The following is a 27,146-nucleotide window of genomic DNA, read 5'->3' on the forward strand; positions in this document are numbered from 1 at the left end:
TAAAACTGGCAGCGCAAGACAAAGCCACAGTCTCCCAGAAGAGCTCAGGGCTGCAGGAGGCGGGGAGAGGGGGGGGGGGGCCTTTGGGGCAGGGCGGGCAGGCAGGCGGGGCCGGCAGAGGGCGCCCCTGCAGGAGCTGAACCTGGGATACCGGCCTCACTCTGCTTCTCAGCAGTTCTCCTTCCTTCCTGTGGTCCGACAGCTCCCACTTCCCAGCACGCTGAGCGTGGCTCTGTGCGGGTCCCTAGGGCCAGCGAATGCCCTGCCACTGGGCTGGCCGCGGGCTGGTGCTAGCAGGCTGTCCCTGTGTCCGGGCAGAGGGCTGTCACTGTGTTGTGTTTTAATTAAGGAATCTGACAGGCAATATGTTTCCTGCCTCTGCTGCGGGTGGCCATTAGCCTTCCAGACACAGGGGGCAGCTCTTCGGCTCCCGGCCTCCCCAGGGGCTGCAGGCCTGACAGGAGGCCCCTGGGAGTTGCTGAGGAGGGTCCAGACTGGGGAACACCTCCCTCGGGTCCCAGCCACCAGCCTCCCCCAGCTCCTCCTAGCTGCCCCTCCCCGTGCCCAGAACACCCTGGGGTTTCCCCAGGGGCAGACTCTCATCTCCGCATTCCTGAACCCTAAGATCCACCTGTTAGCACAGGCCAGCCAGGGACAGGGCCCCACAGAACCGGCTTTTCCGGCCGCCCCACATCACCGGCCTCGCCCAGGGGTGCGGGGTGGGGGTGGAGGGGGAAGAAGGTGGGGCCCCCAAGGAGAAGAGAAGGCTTCTCCTGGTCGAGATTCTGGCCTGAGTCTGGGTAAGGGCCGGAGCCTCAGAATAGGTGCCAGTTACCCTGGTGCCTGGGTCCCAGGGGGTCCGGGAGGAGGGGGTGGGGAGGAGGGACGGACACAGAGACCACAGGCTCTGTCTCTCTGTGCTCCCACCCTGTGCTCCCCAGCTCACACCAGGCACACTCACTCACTCACTACATGACCACACACACCCCTCCCCCTTCCCCACTCCTGCTCTCCACCCACCCAGGCCCTGCCAGCCTCCTCCCTCCCACCCCAGGAGGTAGGAGGCCCGCTCAGTTTCCTCAGCACCCTCTGGGTCCCCCCTGCTGTCCGAGGGCCCCTCGCCCATAGCACTGCCAGACAGCACTCTGCAGACGGGACCCCCACTGCCCAGTGCCTCAGGCCCCGGCCAGCTGGCACGCCCAGGACCCGGGCTAACCTGCTGCTCCAAACCCAAATCCCACGGAGGAAGGCCTCTCCTCAGCTTCCCTAACAGGACCGGGCGCTGGGTGGTGGGGGCTCCCTGTGACTCTCCCCAGGACCCCACCCCACCCACTGTCCCCTCCCCAGATGCTCCTCAGCCCGTCCTCCCGCAGGGCCCTCCCTGCCTGCTGGCTCCTGTGACCACGACTGGCCAGCGCCCAGGACCTGGGAGAGCCGCAGAGGCCTGGCTCACGGAGGCTCCGGACGCCAGCGTGGGCCCTCCCCTGGCCTCAGGCCCCTCCTCTCCTCCTCCCCTCCCCCTGCCTCGGCACTCCCCGCTGCCCCTCCTTCCCCTCCCCTGCCCCCAGCTCCTCCCTGCACTTCCTCTGCACCCCTCCAGTCTGCCTGTCTCTCTCCCCTGTGAGTCAGCAGGGAGCTCAGGCCACCCCAGCCTGCCAGTCGGGGGCCCTCCCCAGGCCTCCTTATTTCCAGAAGGCTCTGCATCCCAGGCTTCTCAGCATTTGGCCAAGTGTGGGGCCCTGCCACTGCCACCCCCACCCCCACCCCCACCCCAGCCAGCCTCCTTCCTGGGGAGGGGGTCAGGACCGAGAAGCCAGAGAGCTGACCCTGGGGGTCCCACCTCCCCCTGCCTGCCTTGCCCCCAGGCTGACCAGGACCAGGGCCTTGCCACCCCCACTTGTGAGTCCATTCCAGTGGGGGCTGGGTGGCAGGAAGGGTGGCAGTGAGAGAAGGAGGGGGGCCCAGCTGAGAGTACCAGGGCCCTGCCCCTGTGGAAAGGAGGGAAGGAGGGAACGCATGGCTGCCTGGAGCTGTGGGCTGTCTATCCCCTGGAGGCCTGGCCGGCCCCGACCAGTCACAGCAGCTTATCTAGTATCTCCACCTGGGGCCTTTGGGGCGGGGGGGGGGGGGGGGGGGGGCGGGGGGGCGGGGGGAGGGGGGCGAGAGCTGCTAGACCCTCTGGCCACACCTCCCAGGGCCCATCCTCAGGGCTGCCACACCCCACCCTGGGCCCCCCTTTCCTCTCAGTCAGCTCAGGTCCAGCGGCACAGCCTCCCTGCCCCCAGGCCTGCAGAAGCGAGGACCCCTCCCCCACCGCTTGGCCACCAGGCCCAGCTGCCTCCCTCTCTCCCCCCAGGTGGAGGCTCTGCTAGTGAAGTCACCACCTTCCTTATTCCTTCTCCTCAGCGTGGGGTTGCCATCTTGTTTGTCTTTATCCAATGTTACTTAAAGGAGAAAACGCGCTTATTTAAAATGTTAACTGTGAGTTCTGCAAGCTGGAATTCTTTTATTTGTCTCTAGGGCAGACATGTTCCAATCAGCAAAGACGGGAGCCTAGACATGGGACCCCACGAGCATTTCTCTCTCCAGGACTGACTCGTCCACAGGCTCCACATGGAAGGAAGGGAGGGAGGGAGGGAGGGTAGGCTTGGGGGGTGCTCATTGTCTCCCAGGTTCCCAGGCAATGTGAGACTGTGCCCTGCCTTGGGCTGCATAGCCCCCCAGGAGAGACAACGGGCTCCCCACAAGCAATGCCGGCCCCTCTGCCGAGGCCCCAAGAGGTAGGCAGGCTGGGGGTTGCTGAGCCTCCACAGATGGTCCCAGGACTGGAAAGGGCATGCGCTGAGGATGGTTCTGTCCTTGATGCCTCAGGGAAGCCGGGCACCCCCATGACCCTGCTAGGTCCAGACCCCACCTGAGCCTGTGGCCTCGCCAGAAGCGGGGGCCGGGGGAGGGGCCACCAGAGCTCCGGGGTCTCCCAGCCCAGCCCTGCACACCCACAGACCACAGAGCAGGTTGGTCCAGGATCCGAGCAGGCCCAGGGGGCAGGTCGCTCCGGTCTCTCCTCGCTGGGTCTCAAGCTTCCGGGCAGTGAGGGGCACCTTATGCTGCCCAGTAATCTACACACAGATGGAGGGGAGGTGGAGGAGGGGCCGCGGGGGTCTCCAGTGCAACCTGCACCCCCACCCAGCCACAGTTCAGCCGGTGACCCCACCGTGACCCAGAGCACTTCATCTCCCTGATCTGCAGGACGAAAGCCAGGAAATGTTTGGATGGGAACCCGCTCCTCCTCAGCCGGGGGGCCGGGCGTGGTCCCCCACGGGGTCACAGAGCCGGCTCCCTCCTGCTTCACCGGGGTAGGCTGGGCAGGGACGGGGAGGCTCACCGGAAGCTGAGGCAGTGGGCTTCAAGGACACCCCAAGTGGAGGAGGCAGCCTCCACTTCCCGCTGGGAGCCCACTGCGGCCTCGCCCTCTGGCCCAGGCCTGCCCGCCCCAGTGACCGCTGCAGGCTGGCCTGCTGTTGTTTGCCATCAGGAGTTTGCAGGAAGGCTCAGGGCCTCTGCCGGGCGGGGGGCGGGGGAGTGGAGAGCCGGCCCTGCCCACTGACTGACACTGTAGGATTGGTGCTGGAACCGCCCCTGCTGGACTCCCAGGCCTGAGGAGACAGCCCCCCTACACACACACACCCACACCCACACACAGACCCCTCACAGACACACACCACTGGCACATCCCCCACTGCCACACAGGCACAGACAGCGACACACACCTTCCCCCGGGTGTCTCCTGCCCGCGCCAGCTACAGCCCCACCCCACCCCCCACACAGACAGGCTGCTGGCAGCTGGCTGGGGTTTCCTAGGAAACGACTCCACCATCCTGGCATTGGAGTCTCAGGGGCCTCCGGCACGTGCGGACAAGCCCCCAGACTGGGACTCAGGCTGCAGGTGGGCACAGCTGGATGCAGAGGTGCCCGGCGCGCCGAGGGGGGCGGCTTCAGGGGACAGGACAGATCAGCAGTGCCCCTTCCTGAGGTGCCTGCTGTCCTGCAGTCAGAGCTGAGAGAGGAGAGGACGAGGGCAGGGCTGGAGTGCTGCTTGCCCGCCTGGCACAAGGGTGGGGACAGGGACTTCGGGGTCAAGACCTGAGCCTCTGCGAGGGCCACAGGAGGGACCACGTCCAAGACCCTGCGTTGGCAGCCAGTCCCCCTCTGCCCCAAGCACCCTTGGGTGTGGACCCAGGTGTCCACATGCTGACGGAGGCCAGGCAGGGCCTGGAGGTTGAGAGAGGCCAGGCCATGCCCTGAAGGTGCAGAGGGAAGCGACGGTTCACGCCGTTCCGGACACTGGCTGCAGGGGTGAAGGCCAGTGCTCCACCTCGGAGCGCCTGCAGGGCTGCCACGCCTGCCACGGCACACTCCTGGCCTCCAGGTGGGCTGTGGGCCCGAGGTCCGAGCCCGTCTACCTTAATCACTCTCCATCGAAGTGCCAGAGACCAGCACAGAGCAGCGTCTGCAGCAAATTAATCCTCCGAGTCGCTGCCCCCGATGCCCGACATCGTGCTGGACCCAGCCATCTGGGCGGCGGGGCTCAGGGCTGCAGAGGCACTTCGGCGTAGAATCCGTGTGGCCCTCTGAGCCTCCCTGCCCCTGTGGGACGGGCTGGCCTGGAGACCCTGTGTCCCACTTGGAGGAGGAGCTCCGGGAGGGACTGCTGGGGACAGGGTGCCTGCTGGGAGCTCGGGGACCCAGGGGGCAGGGAGGGCATCTGTGGGCCTGGAGGAAGGAGGTCAGAACAAGTGGGGCAGAAAATGGGATGAGTGCACCAGGCAGGGGAGGGGGAGCCAGAGGCTGGGCACAGCGCCTGTAGGGGGAGGGGTGGGGGAGGGGGAGAGGGGTTCCCAGAGGGACCTGGTCTGGGACAGCCGGGCCAGGCCCAGCCCACACAGGCTCTGCACACTTGCCGGGCACAGCACTGTGCACGCCGCACCAGGGCGCTCGAGGAGCCGTGAACTGCGCTGCCTGGGATGAGGAACATGCTGGCGACACCCTGGACACGGGGACCTGGCCGCTGGCAGCTCTGTCTGCGGCCTCGCCCGGCTCTCAGGGTCACAGGGAGTCACCGGAATGCCAGCCTGGTGCTGTCGCGCGGATGGGCATTGACCCCGCTCACCCGCTTCCTGCCGCTGAGAAGTGCATTCGCCGAGGCGGGCTGAGCACGCAGAGTATCTGAGAGCAGCCCGGCTGCCTGCGCCGTGGAGGGTTCCACGGCACCTTTGGTTTGGGAATCCCACTTCCTACTCCTATTGGTTCGCTCTTCAGATTCACCAGCTTCCGGCCTGTTTCCTCGAACGGGGGTCCCTACCCAGGGAGTCTGGGAACCTGCACAGGAAACAAGGGCCCTTCCAGAGAGAAGCTGACCGACCGGGGCCGCGTGGCATTTCCTCCCGTGGGCAGCGCAGGTACCACCAGGGACTTCCCCAACTCCCGCTCTCCCCGCCTCCCACCACGGGCGTGGGGCGGAGCCCACCATCACCCCGTCACACATGTGCTTCGTGACACTTGGGTAATTATTCCAAAGTAACTGGTGTTCTTCGCAGTCCCCCGCGGCTTTGCTCACTTAGAACATCAGTGAGCGGTGTCCGGGGTGTCTGGGCGGAGACCTGTCATCGCGCATTTGCCGAAACCCACAGAACCGATGACGACGACGACGACGACGACGAGAAGCGGGAACCCGAGGCAACTATGGGCGCTAATTAGTGACGACACAGCAGCCCGGGCTCACGGACAGCAGCGCGTGCACCCACAGTGCAGGGTGCACGGGGCACCGTCCCCCAGGGAGGGGAGCTCTGCGGCCTGCCCGCTCCCCTGCTCTAAAAGAGAAAGCCTATTAATGTTTTAAAGTTTATTAATTAGTTTAAAAATAGCCCCAGGCTGCCAAAGGGGCCCTGGAGGACTGCAGGACTTGGGGGCAGTGGCCCTGGCTCAGGCCTCACTGCATGGGCGACGGGAGCGGGGGGTGCTGGGCCTCTGCAGGCCACCCTGCCGATGGCCCTCTCAGCTGCTCCATGGAGTGGGGAGGGGCGGCGGAGTCCTGGAGGTGGGAGTGGGGCGGGGGGGGGGTGGGTAGGGGAGGGGGTGGCAGGGAAGCGAGAGAGGCAGCAGGACCAGCGGCCTGCGCTTCGGACTGGCTGCCCCGTCAGCCAGAGGCCCGAGGGCCTCACCCTCCGATTTCTGATCTGAGGTGAGAGGCCAATCTTGGCACCAGGCAGGGCTAAAAATAAACCGGCCGGGGCTGCCAGGGCGCCTCCTCCGGCGGGCGGGGCGGGGAGGGAGGCCGGCCTTGGGGACAGCGTCACCGAGCCAGGGCCCAGCCAGGCCACACAGGCTGGCATGCCTTCCCTCCCCCAAGCCTGTCCCAGGGAGGAGGCTTTCCCCGGTGCCCTCGCCCCCAGGGGAGCGCACCCACTTCCCACACCGTGGTGCTGGGCCCTCCCTGGAGGGGGGGCTGGGTAGGAGGAGGGGCAGAGTGCCCATGTCACCACGGCACCCAGATGTCACCCAGGAAGGGGGGGGGCACCAGCCCAGGTATGGGGTCTCGCTCACCTCCCAGACCCCGGGATGAATGGGGACCCCACAGCCAAGCAGGGTGTGAGCACCATGAAATCAAACTGACATGAAAACATGATTAATTTGCTGCCTAAAGAAACAGTCACAACGCCTTAAAACACACAAAGCTGCCTTCCCTTTCAATTAGAACGGCTGTCTGTCCCAGCACACCCAGGGGCAGCGTCCCCGGCTGGGTAGGGGTGGGGATGGAGACCTGGCCAGCTCCAGCGGGAGCAGCCAGGACTCGGCTCCGTCCAGCCCCTCACACGGGCTGAGAGGGCTTCAGCGAGGGCAGCCCTGAGAGATGCGCCCCATCCTGGGCACCTGAGCTGGGGGTGGCTGTGGGCACGGCGGAGGACCCAGGCCAGGGCGGGAGGGCACCCAGCAGGACTAGACAGCATCGGGCCACCAGGGACTGGACAGCCAAGAGACCAGGAGCCTACAGGCCTGAGGGTCATTTCGGGGGCGGACTTCAGCTGCTGGACCTCAGCTGGGCCTCAGGAGGGGGTGGCCCGGGGCAGGGCCTCGCCCAGCCCTGGAGCTTGGGGTGATGATGCAGAATCCAAGCCCCCGGTACGGGTCTCTGTCCTTGCGCCTGAGCTCGGGGGCCCCAGGTGGTCAGGAGTAAAAGCTGGGTGGTCAGGAGTAAAAGTGTCCAGGCCAGGGCCGCACGTGACTGACCGTCTCCGGGAACCTGAGCCGAGGTCACTCCACCGAAGACGTGTTTCTCCAGGGGGCAATGCCCAGCGTACGAAGGACACCCTGTCTCTCTGCCTCGTCCTTCCCCAGGCCCGGGCGACACCCGAGGGACAGCCGCTTCTCCCCTCAAGGCGGGCACTGGCACTCGGAGGCCAGGCCACCTGCCCTCACCGGGGCCTTGGCTCTGCTGAGACCACAAGGCAGGGGCAGGAAGGGGGCCCCCCGGGGAGGGGACCCAGAGGAAACAGGAGATGAGGGTCCCCCTGGGAGAAGCCACAGCAGAGCTGACCCATTTGCAGAGACGCTGCCCCGCTGGGGACGGCGGTGCCACCCAGAGGGCCCGAGGGAGGCGGAGCCCACCGCCTCCACGAGCAGCCGCGCGGGGAACAGGTGGCCGTCTCTTGGGGGGCAGACCTCAGCCTGGGCGGGGTCCCTTCCACCAGGCGGCCGAGCCCGGGGGACACCGGTGTCAGTGGACACAGGGCTCCCTCTGTTCTCGAAAACACTGAACAAAGAAACAGCAACACTCATTTTCTCTTTCTTGTTTCTTTTTGGTCTTCAAAGTGACAAAAAGGGGAAAGGAACACACTCTTACAAACAGCAGAGCGACGTTTTGTCCTTTCGGCGGTCGAGTCTGTTATCAAAGTGACGGCCCGGCCCTCATCGCCTCACATACGGGTTCCTCCTGGCACCTCGGGGGCGGGGGCCCTGGAGCCTGTGCTGGGCGCCGGGTGGGACCCAAGCTCCGGGTGAGCGGGCAGGAGGAAGATGGGTGTCTGCCCCGCTAGTGCACAGAGACCCTGCGAGGGCTGGAAGGACCCACACGTGCAATTGGTGTCCTGGAGCCTGCAGGGCGGCCCTGAACCGACAGCCCTGCCCAGGAGGGGTGAGGCCGCGGGGGGCGAGGGGGACCTGGACTCCCGCTGCTCCACAGCCAGAAAAGCGAACGTCGGAGTCAGGAGAATAAAGACATTCAGCCGCCAGGACCCGGCGCTCCTGCGGTTCTGTCCTTCAGCCAGACACACCTGCTCCTCCCAGGAAGCCCGGCGCCAGGCTGACCGCCGCGGGCCTGGCGTGGTTCTGCACGCAGCCGGCCAGAAGGCACGCGGGGCCCCTCGGACGGAATGGGGGGCATGGAAGACACCCCCGAAGTCGGAAGCTCCAGAACAGCCATGCCCTCATCGTCGGTGACCTTGTGAGAAGCAGAAAGGGGGCAGAGGTTACCAGGGGCCAAGTACTGGGTACAGGTCCCTTGGGGTCCAAGCACCAGGCCTGAGCGTCTACGGGGCATCTTCTCGGCCTCTCCCCAGCCCCCACCCAGCTCCCACGGGCCCTCACCATCTCCGAGTCCTGCCTCCCTGGGTGCCCTCGGCCGTCGGGCCACACAGTGCCTGCTGCTCCTGTCCTGGGCAGGGACCCGAGCCCCTCCCACTACCAGGGCCCCGAACTGTCCAACTGTCCGAAGGAAGATGCAGGCTGCTGAGGCCTCGAGGGCCCGGACCTCAGGACTCGCCCTAAAGCCCGCAGCCCCCGCCACACACACAGGGTGCTGAGGGGACGCTGCTGTTCTAGGTCCTTCCGGCTGCTCGTGGCCGGGGTTTGGGGGAGCTAATGGCTGTGCACTTGGCCCGGGTTCATGGCTCAGAAGGACCCCAGTGCATGACCGTCAGGGGATTGTGACTGGCATGTCCTATAGAGTCACTCCCCCAAGTCCAGGCCCCACCCTCCAGGCTCACCCTCCGGGCCTGGGGAAACTCCCCGGGTGGGGGAGGGGCACACCCGCAAATAGAAAATCCTTCTCCAGGGGACCGTGGGCTCCACCCTGCTTTTCACTGTGTCCCCACCTCCCATCTGACCACTGGCCTCTGGAAGGCCATCCCAGAGCGGGCAGACCTGGCCACAGGGACAGGCAAGCACTTCGCCCAGTTGTCTCAGGGACTACCCCTCCACTCCCCACCCCCCACGTCCCCTCCCGAAAAGCAGCCTGGCCTTCAGAAAGGGAAAAGCATTCCCCACCCCCACTAGTCAGACGGTGGAGGAGGCATGGCAGGTCTGCAATGCCATGTGTGACCCAGGAGGTGCCTGGAGGGACAGAGAGGGGCAGGGGCCCAGGAAACAGGAAAGAGGGGGAGGGAGAGGCCAGGCCAGAGCAGCTTGGAGTCCACAGGGTCAGGCTCCAGGAACAGGAGGGGCCACAGATCCTGCTGCCCCGCCCCCAGGAGGGGAGGAGTCTCCCTGCCCACCCCTGACTTCCCCAACACAAGAGGCAGAAGTGATCTGTGCAGGGCCCAAGCCCTGGCCCGGCCCCAAGATGACGGCACCCGGCTGTCCTGAGGCCCTCATGCAGGCAGACAGACGCCCATCCAGCCCGATGTGAGGGCCCTGGGTGTGAGTGGGAGAGGGTGACAGTGTGTGTGTGTGTGTGTGTGTGTGTGTGTGTGTGTGTCTGTCAGGGGCGGGATGAGCACTCTATCTGGCCTGTCCCAGTGCCCTGGCCAAGAGACAATCATGAGTGCCCTGTCCCAGGTGAGGAGCCAAGAGACAATCATGAGAGCCCGGCCAGTGTGGCTCAGCAGTTGAGTGTCATCGACCTAGGAAACAGGAGGTCACAGGTGGATTCCCAGCCAGGGCACATGCCAGGGTTGCAGACTCCACAGTGTGGGGAGTGCAGGAGGCAGCCCATCCATGATTCCCTCTCATCATTGATGTTTCTATCTCTCTCTCCCTCTCCCTTCCTTCCAGAAATCAATGAAAAGGAAAAGGATCATGGGAGATAACAGAGCAGCCTTAAGCCACTATGCTTTGGTTGTTTGCACGGTGATCATAGGCTGAAACAAATACCTCACGTGTCTGCCGACATGAGAGACTTCAATTTCTCTTAGAGGGCTGGGAACAAACAAGGGATAAAAACATAAAAACTGCCCTGGCCAGTTTGGCTCAGTGGATAGAGCGTCAGTCTGTGGACCAAAGGGTCCTGGGTTTGATTCTGGTCAAGGGTATGTACCTTGGTTGCTGGCTCCTCCCCAGCCCAGACCCTGGTCAGGGCTCGTGTGGGAGGCAGCCAATTGATGTGTTTCTCTCACATCAGTGTTTCTCTCTGTCTTTCCCTCTCTCTTCCACTCTTCCTAAAAATCAATGGAAAAATATCCTCTGGTGAGGATTAAAACATACACACACTAATAAAAGAGAAAGATGCAAATTGACCATACCTTCACAACACCACTAGCCAATCAGGAGTATGCAAATTAACCCAACAAAGATGGCGGGTTAATTTGCATACACAGGCGCTGAGCGGCCGGGGGCGGGATGCTTGCATCATCGCCATGGCGACGACGCAGGTGTTCCACACCGTCCCAGCCACTCCAGGCCTCTGGGCAGCATGGGAAGGCGAAAAGGGGGCTCTGGGCCAGAGCAAAGGCAGTGCCAGCAGCCAGGGGAAGGAAGGCCCATTCTTGCACGAATCTTCGTGCATCGGGCCTCTAGCATATAACATATATATATAAAGCAGCCACAGACTGAGGCCAGTCAGCTCTGCAGAGAACAGAGCTGAACAGAAGTAAAATATATTCACAATTACCCACATGGATAAGCTGCAATTTTTACTCTAACACTGAATCTTGATGAGGCCAAACCTTATGCTCGTGTGCACGTGTGGCCAAGGAATACGAGTTATAAGATTGCAAAAGTTTCAACTTCCACCAAAGAGTCTGTGAATAATGCCTACACTGAAAAACCACGAAACAAGGGACAGCAGAATGAGTGGATCCTTCGGGAACAAGGAGACACGTTCTCTCATTAGTTACTTTAAAATCTGAGCACATATGACACTGATGCAAACAAGAATTAAGTGGGAAGAGATTCGTGAGAGAACATCTTGCCCTGCTGTGTGACGTGCCGCAGGAATCCAGGCCTTTCCCCTTCACATCTAATAAACTCCAGGAGAGCTGTGCAGAGAAACCCAAACAGCTTCCCACGGGCTCAGCAGCGGCCCCAGGCTCTCCGGCGCTGGCCCAGCACAGAGGAGCCAGAACCCCAGCTCAGTCCTGTGTGCACCCTGCCCGCCCACCCATGCCTGGTCGGAGGCTCCAGGCACCACCCAGTGCCGAGGCAGGAGTGTAAGCCTAGAGCAGTCCTCCATGGATGACCACCCTGGCCCCAAGTGGGGGCACATGGGAAGCCTGGGGGAGGTGGGACAAGGCATTGGGATAGGGTGGACATGGGTGATGGCCCCTCCTTGCATTGTCATTGCCCATCCAGGCCTGAGTCCACCATCTGGCTCCTGGGGCCCAGGATGACCTTGGGCACGAGGCGGAGGGGCGGAGGACATTTCCTACCAAGGTCAGCTGCTCTCAGCTCAGGCGACATGTTCCCTCTCTCAGTCCTGGAGGGCAGATGTCTGATCCAGGTGTCACCACAGGGAAGGCCTGTCTCCAAAAGGCCGGAGGAGGGGACCCCATGAGGCCTGAGGCCTTGCAGGTGGGGGGCCCCACCACAGCACTCACCCTGACAGCAGGCTGGCAACCTGGAGTGAGGTGCCCTGAGGCGCCCGGCCTCTGATAGCAACAGGTCTCCTGGCTCGCCGAGGCCCAACCACCCACTCTGCCCCAACCACACTCCTGAGCAGGGAGGGGGCTCGGTCCGGAGGCTGGAGCAAACATCGCCCCAACAGGCGCCTGAGGGCAGGGTTTCTGCCTGACCCTGCATGGCAGCCCCTTCCTTGGCCAGGGGTCCAGAAGAAACTGCACTGGGTCTGGGAAGTGTGTTCTAGAAGAGAGACCCACCTGGGGGCACCTCAGGGCAGCGGAAGAGGGTGACACCACTCCCCATGGGTGCAGGGAACTGGATGGAGCCCCACCCATCCTCACCGCCACTGCCTCCACCCTCGGTGGACGAGGCCACGGCCATCACGTCTGAGGACAGCAGGTTCCAAGTGGCTAAAAGAAAGTCTGCGTGGGTCCTAACCTGTCACGCAAATTCATTCCTGCGAAACCATTTCCCCGCTGCCTTTTCACCTCTCAAATGGGAAAGCAGCTGTGACAGCCCAGTCTGGTCCCCCCAGCAGGTGACAAACACCCAGGCAGGAGCCCACACTGGGCAGGGGTCTGGGCAGCCCCATCTCCGTGCGTCCTCGTGCCGGATGGGGGATCCCCCACCCCGAACCTCCAGGATGGCCAGGAGCTGCATTTGTGATCTGGTGAGGAGGGGCCACTGGGCATCTGCACAGATCGCAATGGGGTCACCGTCAGGGCTGCTGGCACAGGTGGGCCGCCCCCCCCCCCGCCCCCCCCCGCCACGGGAAGCTGCCACTGCCACCCACTTTTCATTGTTTCAGGATCAAAGGCGACCGAGCTTGGCTGCAAGGACACACACCGCCTGGGCGATCGTTACACTGCCAAGTCCCCTCCATCCGCAGGGCGGCCTTTGAAGATGCCGTTAAGCATCCATCAGCACGAGAAAAATACACATGGGCCAAAGCCGCCCCTGGGAGGGGACCGCCTTTCCTCGGCGTCAGCCCCGCCCGCCCTGCCTGATGCAGCCGGCAGGGCGCTCTGGCGAGGCTGGGCCTCCGAGGACACGGTCTTCTTAGAAACCTAGGGACAAACCAGGACTCAGCCTGTGCTTTTCTCTTAACTGATGGGCCAGGAAGCGTCCCTCAGAAGAGGACAGAAACTGCCCACTCACTTCCCTCCTCCCTCCCTGCCGGCCCAGGCACCCCGCCCCTTTCATTACAGGAATTTCTGGGGGACCCTCTCTCGGGGAGAGGAGGTCCCTGTCCCTTGACCAGGGCCAGCCTGGGCAGCCCCCGGGGTGCCCCTGCTGTCCCTCCCACCCCGCCTGACCTGCAGATGGTGGAAAGGGCTGTGCTGGGGGCAGTTCAGAGAAAAGCTGCTGTTTCAGGGGCTCCCCAGGCCAGGAAGCAACCCAACTGCCCAGTGACAATTTCTCACCCCCACCCCCCGACCATCTGCAGGGGTCCCTCTGACCCCTCCGTGACCATGGCCCCAAGGTTCTTCCTTCCCCGACAGTCGCCCTTACAAGGCTCAGTCCAGTCCTGGCAGGAGGCACCTCATACCCTCATGTCCATGGAGATGGCACCACATCTAGCCTCTACCCAGGCCTGGGGAGGCACACACCTTACACAGCCCCCCAGCCACCCCTGCTCTGGGGAGGACAACCCTCCCCAGTGCCTCCCAGCGGGGCCCTGCCTCCCATGCCCAGGGCCCGAGGCCCCACCAGGCCGCCCCACCCGCGTGTAGTGCTGACAGCCCCTTCTCCCTGTCTGTGCCTGTGGCCCAGCTGACCTCACAGGAGCAGTGCACCCTCCAGGAGGGCCCCCATGGGCCAAGACCACCACCAGGGCCCCCGCAGGGAAGCTGGCTGAGGCTGTGCTCCCCTCCCCCACGTCTCTAGCTGGGGCTGGTTGAGAAGATGGGGGTGACAGGAGGGGCTCCCCTGCCCCCACAGGAGCCTGGGCTGCATGGACACTGGGTGAAGGGGGTTGAGGCCAAGCGGTACACAGGGTCCTGGGATGGTGCCCGGCCTGCTTCTCTCAATGCTGAAGACCAGAACTAACCAGGCCTGTTTCCCCAAACCACAGCGTTTCTGAAAACGGTGACATCGGTGAGGTTTCTGAGCAAAGACATGAGTAGCCATGGTCCAAAGTGGGAACCACCAGGCCTCACTGACAAGCAGAGCGAGGTGCTGGGGCCCAGCTCCCAGCTCCACTGTCCTCAGGCAGAGGGTGTGTGCCGAGCCCCCAGGGAGCCGCCCAAGGCCCCCCAAACACAGCCCTGGGAAACAGAAGGCACAGCCCCTCGCTCCACCCTGCGGAGGGTGGGGTGGCACCACATGGACTGAAATGAGCACAGGCTCAGGCCGGATTCACTGGTCGCCCCGGAAGGGGGTCGGGAACCCACTTCTGTCCCTGAAGTAACGGGTGACCAGTGCCCCGCAGCACGGCTAAGCGTGGCCGAGGCAGGCAGCTCCAAAGAAGACGGGTCCCCAGCAGAGTGCTGCTGCCCCGTGGAAGGGTCCTGACCGGATGCGATGGTGCAGCACAGCACCGCTGACCCCCCCCCCCCCCCCCCCGCAAGTGCCCTTGGACCTCTGACCCCGTCGGGGGTGCAGACACCAGCGGGGCCAGCGATGAGAATCTGAAGCAGGTAGTGGAGACCCGGAATCGATGAAGACCCGGCAAAGCGCTCTTCTGTGAGGTCAGGCACCTCAGCAGCAGGAGGGCAGCAGGAAGGCTCTGGTGAGCAAGGACAGCCCAAAGCCCCTCCCCCAGGGACCTGGTCCCCAGAAGAGCAACTGCAAACACCCCGGGGAGACTAGCTGGGCGTTGCTGTGCCCCTGCCCCTGCCCCTGCCCCTGCGGCCCCCACTGCACCCACCGGCCCCCCAGACCTCCCTGAGGCTGGCGGAGGCGGCAGGACGGTGTCGGGAGCCGCAGGTGGGACCGGGCCCGAGCCCCCGCAGCAGGCTCGGAATTACAGGCTTGGGTTTCCTTCTGGAACAAAATAATTACAACCTCCCAGAGGACCTGGGTTCCCTGGAAGCAATGTGGATGTCAGCTGGAAACCGTCTTCAGAGCAGAAATACGCTTGTATTCAGAGTCGGAAGAAAGAGGAGAGCTAGTTTCGGTCACGCAGCTCCGGGAAAAAACAGGCCAACAAAGTCAAAACCTGGAGACAAGAGCTGGGCACCCTGGTCCCCGTCTGACCAGCAGCACCACATTCACACAGACTCTGTCACAGCCCGTCAGGAGTGACGGCCCCGCCAGTCACACCGCCCGGTTCCCGGCTGACGTTCCTGATCTGTATCATCAATTCCCAGCAGGAAGCGCCATTATGACGCCGGAGGACCCACATCTGGAGTGCACAGCCAACCGGCAGGGCCCCCGATCCTTCCGGAACAACGGGTCCCTCCCTCAGCACACAACCCGTCCACTTCACCACCACTGACCCCGCCTTGGGCCCAGGTGGCTGTCTGCCGAGGAGGCTGGGGACTCTGAGCTGCGCCCCAGCCCCCGATGGAGCTGCGGAGTGGACGGCAGGGCAGTAGGTGTGTGTGCCCAGAGACATCACGTCCAAACTGGAACCAGAAGGCGACCTTCGGTGAAGGTGCTGCAGGTGTTAAAGACTCTGCGATGACCAGATTACTCAGGGGCCTACAAATGCCGTCCCACAGTCTTTATAGGAGAGAGTTTCAACCCTGCAGAGGAGGAGAGGCCAGGATTGGGGTGACGTGGCCACCAGCCCAGGAACGCCTGGAGCCCCCCAGGAGCTAGAAGAATGCCCCCCCCCACAAGCCTCTGCAGGAAGCACGGTCCAGCCGACACATTGATTTGGGGCTTCTGGCCTCCAGAACCATGAGAATTAATTTCTGCTGTTTCTAGACACCCAGCGTGTGGTCACTTGTGACTGGTCACAGGACGCTAAGACAGAGGATGAGGCTAGCCCAGTGGTCGGCAAACTCATTCGTCAACAGAGCCAAATACCAACAGTACAACGATTGAAATTTATTTTGAGAGCCAAATTTTTTAAACTTAAACTTCTTCTAACGCCACTTCTTCAAAATAGACTCGCCCAGGCCGTGGTATTTTGTGGAAGAGCCACACTCAAGGGGCCAAAGAGCCGCATGTGGCTCGTGAGCCGCAGTTTGCCGACCACGGAGCTAGCCCCAAAGACACCTGTTGCCAGAGAAGTAGAAAATCCAGCGCTCAGAGCTGCCCACCTGAAAGCAGGCCAGTCAGGCTCTACTGTGAGAGCCCCACAAAGTCCCCTGCCCGCCAGCAGCCCCGACGCTGGGGCAGGGAAGGAAAGAACTGGGCACTGGGTTCCATGGGAGGCTAGATGACAGCCCTGTGGCCCGCCCAGCTCACACGGAACCTGTAAATTTCCCACTGGCCCGAGGGGCTGGGACACTGGATGGCATTTCACCTGCCAGGTCAGGGAGGTGCCGGGCTCCTGGCCTTTGCCTCACCCATGGAAGCCCGCCTTCCCCAGGAAAAGGGGTTCCCAGTGTCCCCTTCAAGAGCTGGCCAAAGGGGCGGCCCCCACAAACAGCACTGCTGATGCTTCAAAACAAACTTCCCACCAGGAGGCCACTGACCCCCACGCTGAGAGGGAAACCGAGGCTCAGGGATGACAGCAAGTCAGCCACCTGGTGGGGACCTCCACTCACAGCCTAATGCTCAGACACGAGACCAAAGAGCCAATCCGGCAAAATCACTTTGTGCTTTGGGGCTGGAAGAACCCCAGCAGGCCGGGCTCCCAGAGCTGTGCACACTGCTGGGGGGCACGGGCATGGCCCCAGAATCCAGAGCCCAGAATGAGGCTCAGAAGAGGCCTGTTTGTGGGCACAGGCCCTCAGCAGGCAAACCTGCCCGGCAAGATTCTTCCTCCTGCTTCCTGACTAGCCGCCAGGCCCGAGCCCACTGGGTGGCATTCTCCCAGCATGGGGGCTCCCTGAGCAGGGTTCCGGGGCCGAGAGCTGCACTTGGGCTGATGCTGCGTGGACTCACCGTCCCCTGTAACTGCTCACCGTGACCTGGGACCTGAAGGTCACTCTGAGGACTGACCTACTCACCACTCCCTCAATGACAGCTTGGGCCCCCCTCCGCGCCGGCCTCCAGACCAGGCCAAAAGCAGGATGGACCTTGTGTGAGCAGAGGGGTGGGTCACGGGTGGCAAAGAGCACAGAGACAAACAAGATCCTGGGGGTGTTCCCCAGGCCAGCAGGATGTGGACGCAGCCCAGGGGTCCCCGCGGAGCCAAGCCACAGCTGGAAGAAGTCCTAGGAAGCTGACTGAGGACAGCTGACCTTTACCTGCAACCTTCCTCCTCAATCAAGCCTGCCACCCTGCCCATGGGGAGCTCTCACATGAGACTTTCGCTGGCTCAATGTTGCCAGGCTGAGGCCATGCCCACACCCAACCGGAAGGCCCAGAACTGGCGGGAGATGTGCCTGGATCGGGAGAGGAGAGGTTTGTGCCCAAACTCCTGAGAGCAATTCAGGGTGGTAATCAGGCCTGATGCAAGAAGCGGGTGGGGAGACAGGGTGGGGACAAGTCCCTCAGCAGGGCTTCTACCCTGGATCCCCGCTGCACGAGGTGCAGCAGGGAGGTTTGCGAGGTGCCCCACAAACTCCTTCCCCAGCCACACGTTAGCTGGCCCTGCTGAGGCCTGATGGCTCATCACCTGGGAAACTGTGGCATAGACGGGTGGGTGAGCAAGCAGGCCAGGCCAGACAAGGTCATCTGAAGGTCACGAAGACCGAGGAAGAAGTAGAGGACTCCTCTTGTCCTCAGCAGTGCCAGTGGCCCCTGGACACACCCCATCACCCAGGCACCAGCTGGTGGAAGCCATCAGATGGAGACACGCCCAGCATCTCGGGGCCCAAGGGGTGGCTCATGGCAGGTGGCCTCAGCCCCTTGGCCATGCATGTCCCGAAACCCCACGTGATGACCACAGACATGCCATTGGTGACGCCTCCACCCCCATATGATGAGAGTCCCCAGCTCACAGAGTCTCTAAGGTGCGTGGCCAGAGAGCCTGAAGGGAGAGACGGAGGGTGGGAGCCCACCTGGGGACAGGCCCCAGGGCCACACCAGAAGCCTGCAGCACCCGGCCACCTGCAGACGGAGGATCGTCTACCCTGGCACGGGGTGGAGGGGTGGGGCTACATGTGAGGGCAGGCAGCTCGATGACCTTGCTCCTTCCTGCCACGTGGACACCCCAGAATGGCACCTGACCTGCGTGGGAGCAGGAGGGAACAGGGAGGCGTGTTCCTTCCGAACGGTGACAGAAGAGGAACCCCTCCCTGCACTCTCCCAATCAGTCAAAACCATCACCTTTAAAAAATGCACCCCATGCCCTAACCGGTTTGCCTCAGTGGATAGAGCATCGGCCTGCAGACTGAAGGGTCCCAGGTTCAATTCGGGTCAAGGGCATGTACCTTGGTTGCAGGCACATCCCCTGTGGAAGGTGTGCAGGAGGCAGCTGATCGATGTTTCTAGCTCTCTATCCCTCTCCCTTCCTCTCTGTAAAAAATCAATAAAATATATATATTTTTTAAAATGCACCCCGTTCTGCCAAAGGCGGGCAGAGGAAGGGACCCCTTTATGAAAAATGGTCACAAAACACCAACGAGCTCCGTTCTCTGAACCAGCCGCGGCCGGCCGGCTACTTCTAAAGCACGTCTTCTGTGCTCTGCAAAGCTGGGCGACGTGGCCAGCACGCAGGGCGGCTTTCCGGATGGCCCCCCTCAGAGCAGGGAGGCACATGGGGAGGAGACCTCCCCGCCCCCCGCAGGGCCCAGAGCAGAGGGACAGCGGCTCAGATGCCAGCCGGGGATGGCCAGGAGGGAGGCCGCCCTCCGCGCACACACTCACCTGGTCAGGGAGCCCCAGTCACGTTTCAAACTGGGTTAAGAGCTCCCTGATCTCCGGGGCCACGTGTCCCGCGGCATTGGCGGCCTCGGTTATAGCTTTCCGATACATCCCCTTCTTCTTACGGTTAAATCTCAGTTTGAAAAATTCAGAGAAAGGGGAGAGTTTGGAAATGGACAAGAATGATGTCGTTGGAGAACCAAACCACGAGACTTTCGCTTCTTGCCAAGAGGGCTCCCCGTCCTCCTTCTGGCTAAGATTGATGTCAAGGACACGTGCTGGCCACCAGGGAAAACCATGAATCTTACCCCACACGATGTCCCCCACGGCCACGGTCCTCCCGTCCTCGGTAACGCACTTGGAGATGCTCTGCGTGTGCAGCCTGACCGTCAGGGGCGGGACCGTCTGCCCCGCGCGCTTGGACGTGGACGGCACAGACACCCCGTCGCCAGAGGAAAGGTCACACGTGTCTGGCGACGTGACTTCCGAGCTGGACGATTTGGACTCGTCCAGGCTGTCGCTGCTCCACAGCGACTCCCGGGCATAGTCTGTTCTGCTCCCAGGGCAGCTGGCGAGGAAGGCCAGGCTGTCACGCCCGTGTTTACCCTGGGGACACGTCTTGAAGTCCTCGTCCTCCCCAGAGCTTCCTGAAGACAAGTCCGCCAGGGCACTGTGGGCAGAGCCAGAGGCGGGGTGGGCAGGTGAGCTGGCCTGGGCGCCTTGCCCACGGCCGTTGAGCTCCTCCACCAGCTCAGCCCTATAGACGGGCTCCTGCTCACCAGCGCCCAGGCGGTGGGGCTTCAGGCGGATCTTGGGGGGCGGCAGGTCGGCGCTGGGGGGCACGGGCCGTGTCAGCTTCAGCTTCGGAATGGAGGCGGAGGGCCCGTCAGGTGGCCTGTCCCGAGCCGCCTCGGGGTCCGGGGCACCGTGCAGGGCCTGCGGGGGGCAGAAGGGCTCCAGGGAGCCGTGCACGCGGGACGGGATCTCCACCACCTCGCCCTTGCCCTGCGGTGTGCTGTAGGAGATCTTGATGGCCGGGCTCCGTGGGACCCGAGCCTGGTCCTCCTCCCGCCTCTCCCTCTTGCTTCTCCTGGTGGTGGCCGAGGCCGCGGCGTCACCCCCGCCATCCGGGTCCTCGTGTTTGCGGAGCTCCCTGTCCGGGTCGGAGCCGCTGCCCAGTCTCCTGCGAGGCCGGGGGGTGGCCGGGGGCGCGGGGCCAGCCTCCGGGGGGCTCAGGGTGCTCTTGCACTTCTCACAGAGGACCCGCCGTGGCCGCAGGCAGATGGGGCTCAGGGCCAGCCGGCCAGGGTCACGGTTGCGGGACAGGCGCCTCTTTGTCCTCTTGATTGTCCGGGGGGGTGGCTGTGGCACCCACTGCTGGTAGGTGTTCCTCAGCCAGAGTGGGGGCGGGAAGGGGGCGCCTTCAAAATATGGCGGGAAGGGGGGCAGGCTTCCAGCGGGCAGCGGCGGCACCAGGGGCGGGGGCGGCTCAGGGCAGGAAGGCGGCGGGGGGCCTGTTCCCAGCTGCATTGCCTCTGGGTCCCCCTCTGTGGCAGCTGGGTCCTGGCAGCCATTGACAGGGGTGTCCTCGGCCTGGGGCAGTGGAGTGGACGGGGGCAGGCCGAAGAGGCCGGACCTGGCAGGGGGAGACAGAAAGAACAATCAGGATGGTGCTGGGCCCCCCGCCTCCCACCCCCAGGCTCTGCAGGATTGGGTGCTCACACCTTCACCCGGGACTCCCACCAGTGTGCTGGGGGCCCTCTGCCCCCCAGATGAAGGTGTGAGCTCATGACGTCACGAGACCAGCATCAAGGCCACCGAGGGCCCACATCTCAGTTCCTGGCAACAAGGGGCAACATGTGGAGATCCCCCAGGACCCAGTGCCTGAGGATCTGGGACGTAGCCGGGCCCAGCCGGTGGGGGGCCAGCGCTCATAGCCAGTGGCTCCTTGCTCACAGCCGACTGCTCACTCCTCACGCAGGGGGAAGATCCCCAGTCCCAGGGCTCAGCACAGCCATAGGATCCCGTCCCAGGTGCCTGATGTGTGTCTGGGGGTCTTGGCCGTAGCTACAGCCTCTGAGGACAGGAGTCAGCGAGAGCCCTGGGCCTGGGAGTGACCCACTCCATCCTGAATGCTGAGGGGCCCAAGTGTTTCCAGTGCCCTCAGATGAGGGCATCATCCATGCTACCCTTGCCCACAACCATCTGGAAGGACCCCTCCTGCCTGGCACCCACAGGCCCTTCCATCAGGGTCCCCAGCTCCAGCACGGGGAGCAGCCAGAACCAACCAAGTCACATGACCTGCGGGAAGGGGATCCGAGAAAGCAGGAGGCTCACCTCCCATGAGGACCCTCCGCTGAGGCTCCCCGGCAGGACCTGCCGGGCCTGCTCTCTCCCCAGGAGCGCTGAGCCAGGCACCTTGAGTGGCTTCAGGGGCTTTGCTGTTGAAAGCGGGGGTCGGGGGCGGGCAGTGTGCCTTCTGGAGCACAGGGTCACCCCCAGGCCCGACTGTTACACCATTCTGGAGGCCCGAGTGCCGTGATGGTCAGGAGTCGCATCTGACTCAGAGCTACTTAGGGTGCAGCCTGGATACACCTACACTGTTGCAAACAGTGACAAGCAAGCCCCAATAGTCCACACCTCCCTTCACCCCTGAACACACATCACTTTGAAACAAATGTGACTTAAAGGCTGCTTTAGCTAAAAGCTGTTACTGTTAAGCACAAAAATAGACTTTTAGCCGAGTTATAAGTAACCCGGTTTGGAACGTGGCATCTTTACCTTCCGTTCCGAATCCAATCAGAGAGAAGGAAAGACAAATGACTTTGCTGCTTCCCAACCTGCAGATGTTCTCCATTGACTGGTCTCCCAAATCTAGGGGTGCTAAGAGGGGCTGACCGTGCATGACGTCACCATCTCCTGCACGTCGGGTGGCTCACCCGACCCTCAGACGGGGACAAGGTGCAGGCTACACCGGGAACACAGAACTCAGAGCCATGACAAGGCCGCGTGAAGCAGGCCACGTGCGGGACCCCCGGGCTGTCCCCTCCCCCGTGGTCCTTACTGTCGCGATGCTGAGGACATGAACTTGGAGGGCACGTCTGCCCTCTGAACACTGCCCAGTTTGTGTCTAATTCAAGACCACTGCTAAAGCCTGGGATTCAAAACACACTTTTAATTTTCTTACTTTTCCTATCAATCCAGGGGGTCCATAGTCTGGGGGACCCACAGACCAGGGGTCCACCACACACCTCTGAATTGGAGGGTTATTCCCAGGGCCTCCCCCAAAGCCCACTTCCTGCTCACCTTTTACAGGCATTCAGACCATGAACTGGGGTCCACTCTGACACCCTCCTCTTCATCGGCATCCTCATTATGCTACTCACCCAGGCACCTGTGCTGTCACCCCACTCAGACTCAGCCCACACCCCCTCCTTGGCCTCCACTTCCTACCTGCCCCCAACCCCTTGGCCTGTACCCCACACCACCTGCCTGTGCTGGAGCAGAGCCCTCCTCGGCAGGACCCATGCACAGACTGTGCTGGATGGCCCAGGGTGGGAGGCTCCTGGGTGATCTCTCTCCACATACAGACTGCGGAGTGGGGTGTAGGGCAAGTGCCCCCATCCCTGAAGTCCCCACGGCTTCAGTCCAGGGAGGTTTTTGCCCCCCATTTTTGGTATATGCCGCTCAGGGGGGACCTTGCATGTTTAGCATGGATACAGGGCCCTTTGCCAGAGACCCAGACCGGAGCCAGAGCCCTCAGTGTGGGCCCCTGGGTGGGCTGGCCTGCACCCACCAGGCACAGGCCAGAGTGGCAGCCGAACCCTCCCTGCCTGGCTCATCAAATTGGGAAGCAGCTTCCGTGCATGGAGCCCAGGGCCAGGGAACAGACGTGCCCCTGCCCTCCCTGGTGGGCGCGCCCCTCAGCCCAGAGCTGTGGCCGGGGGTTGGGGGGCGCCTTCCAGACAGCAGTGCAGCCCTGGGGAAGGGCCCCGCGCCGACAGGGAAGGCCCCGTGACTCTGGCATGACAAGCAGCCATACTTCCTTCCCGGAGCTGCTGCCCTGCCCAGGCCACACCCACCACTGCCTGGTGGGTAAACAGCGGCCGGCCGGTGGGGCAGGACGGCTCCGTCCCTGGCTGCGGATCCCAGGGTGGGTGCCCCGGGCTGCTGGGCTCTAGCTCCCAAACCCTTTCACTAGCCCCACGAGGTGCACGCCATCACCGCCACCCTAGTTTATGGACAGGGGAGTGAGGCTCTGAGAGGCCAGAGAGCCAGGCGGGCCTGTGCTCATGGCCCCGCTCTGCTGCCTCCAGGCCCCTCTCTCCCGAAGGACCTCAGCAGCCTGGCCCCGGAAGGAAGACCTTTACTGCACCCTGGGGCACCAGGCATGGCACCACTGTGGATTAGGGCTCGCCCACAGGGCCCGGCCCCTCCCTCAGGGCTGTGCCCTCACTGTCCTGTGCCCGGGACAGAGGCTCTGGCCAGGCCGGCAGTGCCCCACAGGGGACAGATACCAGGCCTGCTGTAGCATGGGGGCCTCTGGGTCCCCCTCTGTTCAGGAAATCAGGGAAAACAGGTTGCAGGGGAAGTCACAGACTGGACACCAGAGTAGCCCCTCGTCCAGGGCCACACAGGGGAGCCCACCCTTCCCCCAGGGTCACCAGCGACAGCCATAGGACCAGGTGGTCACAGCTGGCCCCAGAGTCCTGGTCTAAGAGGTTTAATAACCATCAGCATCATTTCGAGAAAATTCAGCTGACTACATCCTCTCTAAGCCCCTGAGGACTCCCCCAGCAGCACGAGGCTAGGCCCCAGCCCACACCCCTTGCCACCTGCTGGCATAAGCTCCGGAGACCAGCTACCCGAGCCAGGTCCCCTTGAGTGGCACCTGCCCGTTGGCTGTAGGTCATGCCACCCTAGGACACACTGGACACCTCACTCTCCGTCCATCTAGCTTCCCAGGGCAGGGAGGGTGCACGCAGCATGCTCTGGACCAGGTATCTGTCCAGTGAATTGTCTCGGGAGCAGCCAGCAGTGGCCAAGTCTCCATTCTGGACAGTGGGTGTGCCCAGCATGGAGTGGATGCTTTCCTGCCCAGGGACTGTTGGCTGGTTGAGTCTCCAGAAGCCTGGGTCCCAACCCCCTAGGGTGGAGTATGGGTCACAAAGGCCTGAACCCCAACCTTCCCAGCAGAGGGCCCAAGAGTCTTGCATGGTAATGGCTCCCTGGGTAAGTTTGAGCAACACCGGCTTGGAGGTCAAGGCTGGAGGCTCTGGGCTGGCCAGGCCTGGCCAGCAGCTGGCCCTCAAACCCACTGTCTGTGAGACCATCCCTGCACCACTCTGAGCCTCTGCTGTCCTTGGGCCACCCCACTTGAGATCCTCAGCTAGAGGTGTACTCCCAAACCACCCACAAAATGCCCACAGCACCCTGCACCCAGCCTGGAGAGTCGGAGCAGGGCAGGTCTGGGCCCCCTGCACCATTACTGTGCCTTGCGGAGACGCTGGGAGGACCATTCTCGGTCGTCTGCCTGGGACAGCCCACTTCCTGGCACACAGCAGGTGCACAATGAATGTACGTGAACCCATGAGCTGGCGGGCACTCTGAGCCCCTGGGGATCTTGGTTCAAATCACACAGCCGCTGGGCAGCACGTTGCAAACTCGGATGGACGACGGACAGGTGGAGGCGCTCCGCACGCGGCCCACCTCTGCACCTGCTGAGACTCACCTGCCCTGCCCGCTCCTCTCCCCTCTGCCAACCTTCAGGGAAGAGAACCAGCCTCCCAGGGCCCTGAGGGAGGGACCCACCTCCCAAACGCCAACCATTAACACTGGCTGCTGGGCCCCCCTACAGGAGGGAGACCAGGGATTTGTGGGAATGGCCCCTGCCAGGAGACGGCTCCATTCCAGCAGACACTCGGGTTAGCGACTGCACAGGGCTCCCAGGCCCCCAGGTCTGCACGGGAACCCGGGAAGCTGCCAATACATGGCAGTCATCAGGGATGCTTGCTCATCAGTGCTCACACCCAGCCCTGCCGCCGTCACATACTGACACGGAGAAGAAACTGGCACCAGGGAAGTCAGGTGGGTGCTGTGGACGCTGAGGCCCAAGGCCAGACCCCCACTGTCTGAATCACCCAGGCCAGGGTGTCAGCTGCCTCGGGACCCTGCCCGGCAGGAGGCTGTAAACATGAGCATGCAATCATAATGTTACGGGCAGAGAAGTGGAATCAGGTGAACCAGGGAGACAGCAGAGGAGGCCAGGGTGGGCAGGAGGCAGAGTAGTGGCACTTGCCTAGGACCAAGCCTCGGAGGGCGGAAGGGCCAGGAGGCCAGGTTCACCTTCAGATCCTCCACCAGGACAGGGCGGGGCAGGGGGCAACGCAAGTCGGAAAGCGTCCCCGCTGAGCAGAGCTGTGTCCACTGAGGCCCAGCTCCTGGTTCTGTGGGCAGCTCTGGTTACAGCCCAACGTGGCTGCAGGAGGGTTGACGCCCACATGGCCTACAGCTGCCAGATCCCAGCAGGGCCTGCTTCCTTCCCAGAGCCAGTGGGGAAGGGGGTGGGGAAGTGTGGATCTACAACCCAAGTTAGCCACGGGCCTCCGGGAGGGTGCCTGCCGCCTCTGCAGACATCCCCAGCTCTGAGTCAGGGTGGCCCCCAGAGCCGTCCTCATCCAGTCAGGGAGCCCAAATAAGGGGGTGGGGGAACCTTTGCTGCAAGTGCCCCTCTCCAAGGAGGCAAGGCCGTGCAGCCCTGCACAGACCCGGGAGCAGGGCCGGGTCCAGGCCTGCAGCCCCGCCCGAGGGAGGAAGTGGTGGGCATCCGTGGCAGGGGACGCCCCAGGGCACAGGCTTGGCAGCTTGCAGGTGGCTAGGCTGCAGCCCCCAAGTGTCACCTGGTCCCACTGAACTCTCCGTGGTAGCCAACTCCGAGCAAGACAATAGTCACCGGGAGGCCTTATGTTAAGTCATGTGACTCGTGCATAAATGGCTTCTGGCACATCTAATGAGAGATCATGCCAGCAGGGTGACTGTGGAAGAGTGCCGGTCACATCCACCCCACGGGAACAAAACCCGGCTCCACCCAGGGGGAAGTCTGGCATCGGCTCCTCGACCCACACTCAAAACAAGGCCCGGCAGGAGTGCCCAGACCTTGGTGCCTGGCGGGTGCATGCCTCATCACTTATCTGCCGACAGCTCACCACCATGTGACACTGTATCCAGGAGACTCCTGCAGCAGGAGGCCCTGCAGCACACAGGTGCGCCGCTCCGCAAGGACCTGCCCCAGGCCTGCGGGGGACCCTGCTCCGGAGAAACCGAATCTTCAACTTGTACCTTCCCTCCTGCACCGCAGGGGGCTCCCCCTCCCCACCCCCATGGTGTTTTCAAATGCCACCGCGGGACCTGACTGCTGGTCACCAATCTAAACCTCGGCCTCAGTCGCTCTGAGGAGCCTCGGGCGCCGTGACATCATAGGGCAGCACCAGTTGGGAGTAACTGACAGGGCAAGTCCTGCGCATCTGAACCCACTACCCCCACCCCCAACGGATGACAATTCCCCAAACAGCTGAATTCAACAGTGCGTCTAACAAAGAAAAGTGCGTTAATTATGGCAGACGCACGGAGTTCCGGCCCGGGCGCGGGGACTCAGCTCCACGCCCCACGCCCCACGCCCCACGCCCCACGCCCCACGCCCCACGCCCCACGCCCCACGCCCTGGCCCCACCCGCCCCCGGCCCGAAAAGTAGCAAGGACTTTGAGAGCCACTTTCGCCCCTGAGTGACAGCGGCCCGAAGCCCGGGCTGGGGAAACCGAAAGCAGGCGCCAGCGCTGCCCTGGACCCGGGTCCGGCTCTGGGCGGAGGGTGGGGAGTCTCGAGGGAATTCCTGGGGTGTCCAGGGCCCGCGCCCCCCGCCGCGCTCACTTTTTCGTGCAGTCCAGCAGGATCCCGGCGAAGCGGCGCTGACCGCAGCTCACGGTGACCAGCAGCGCGCCATTGACGACCTGCTCCACCCGCACGGGCAGCCGGCAGCCGGCGCGCGGCTCCATGCTCCCGCGTCCCGGCCGCCCCGCCCGCCCGCCCGCCTGCCCGCCGCCGCTGCCGCCGCCGCCGCCGGGTCAGCCCGCGCGTGACGCCGCCGGCCGCCTGACGTCACAAAGCCCCGCTCGGCCGGCCACCGCGCGCGGGCCGGGGGCGCGGAGGGCGCGCGGGACACCCGCCGGCGCCCCGGTCCCGGAACCCGGCTCCCACAGACGCACGCGGGGCCGAGCTGCCTCCGGAGCTGGGTGGGCGTGAAGACGCACTGCGCAGCTCCCGGGATGGGGCAGGGTTTGCGCCCGGCCCCGGGGTACGCTGGCCGCGAGCGTCCGACGAAAGGGTCCGGGAGCTGGAGCCGAGGGGCGGCGGGGGACATTCCCCGGCCCGGCTCCAGGGCCCCTCCCCCACC

At 63.5% G+C, this 27,146-nt stretch overlaps 1 protein-coding gene across 3 annotated transcripts; it reads right to left on the minus strand.

The window, feature by feature from the left end:
* Positions 1-3,621: 3,621 nt before the first annotated feature.
* Positions 3,622-27,146, minus strand: PWWP2B (PWWP domain containing 2B). 3 transcript variants are annotated; one of them, XM_079793607.1, is made up of 3 exons: positions 26,624-27,146; positions 19,005-20,332; positions 3,622-8,497 (listed from the first exon to the last, which is right to left on the minus strand). In XM_079793607.1, exons 1-3 carry the CDS (start codon positions 26,746-26,748, stop codon positions 8,484-8,486), a joined length of 1,467 nt encoding a protein of 488 aa, XP_079649733.1. In that variant the 5' UTR covers positions 26,749-27,146; the 3' UTR covers positions 3,622-8,483. The 3 variants fall into 3 exon arrangements, with proteins under 3 accessions (XP_079649733.1, XP_079649731.1, XP_079649732.1); XM_079793605.1 differs by having other exon boundaries at positions 18,700-20,332; XM_079793606.1 differs by lacking the exon at positions 26,624-27,146 and adding an exon at positions 21,034-26,392 and having other exon boundaries at positions 18,700-20,332.

Source organism: Cnephaeus nilssonii (genome assembly GCF_951640355.1).
Source record: "Cnephaeus nilssonii genome assembly, chromosome: 16".
Taxonomy (NCBI): domain Eukaryota; kingdom Metazoa; phylum Chordata; class Mammalia; order Chiroptera; family Vespertilionidae; genus Cnephaeus; species Cnephaeus nilssonii.

Bases quoted from the DNA above. Each gene is read 5' to 3' on its own strand.
- PWWP2B (XM_079793605.1), bottom strand. From the start codon at position 26,748: ATGGAGCCGCGCGCCGGCTGCCGGCTGCCCGTGCGGGTGGAGCAGGTC. The intron at 20,333-26,623 runs GTGAGCGCGGCG...TCCCCCTGCCAG, and splicing joins CTGCTGGACTGCACGAAAAA to GTCCGGCCTCTTCGGCCTGC.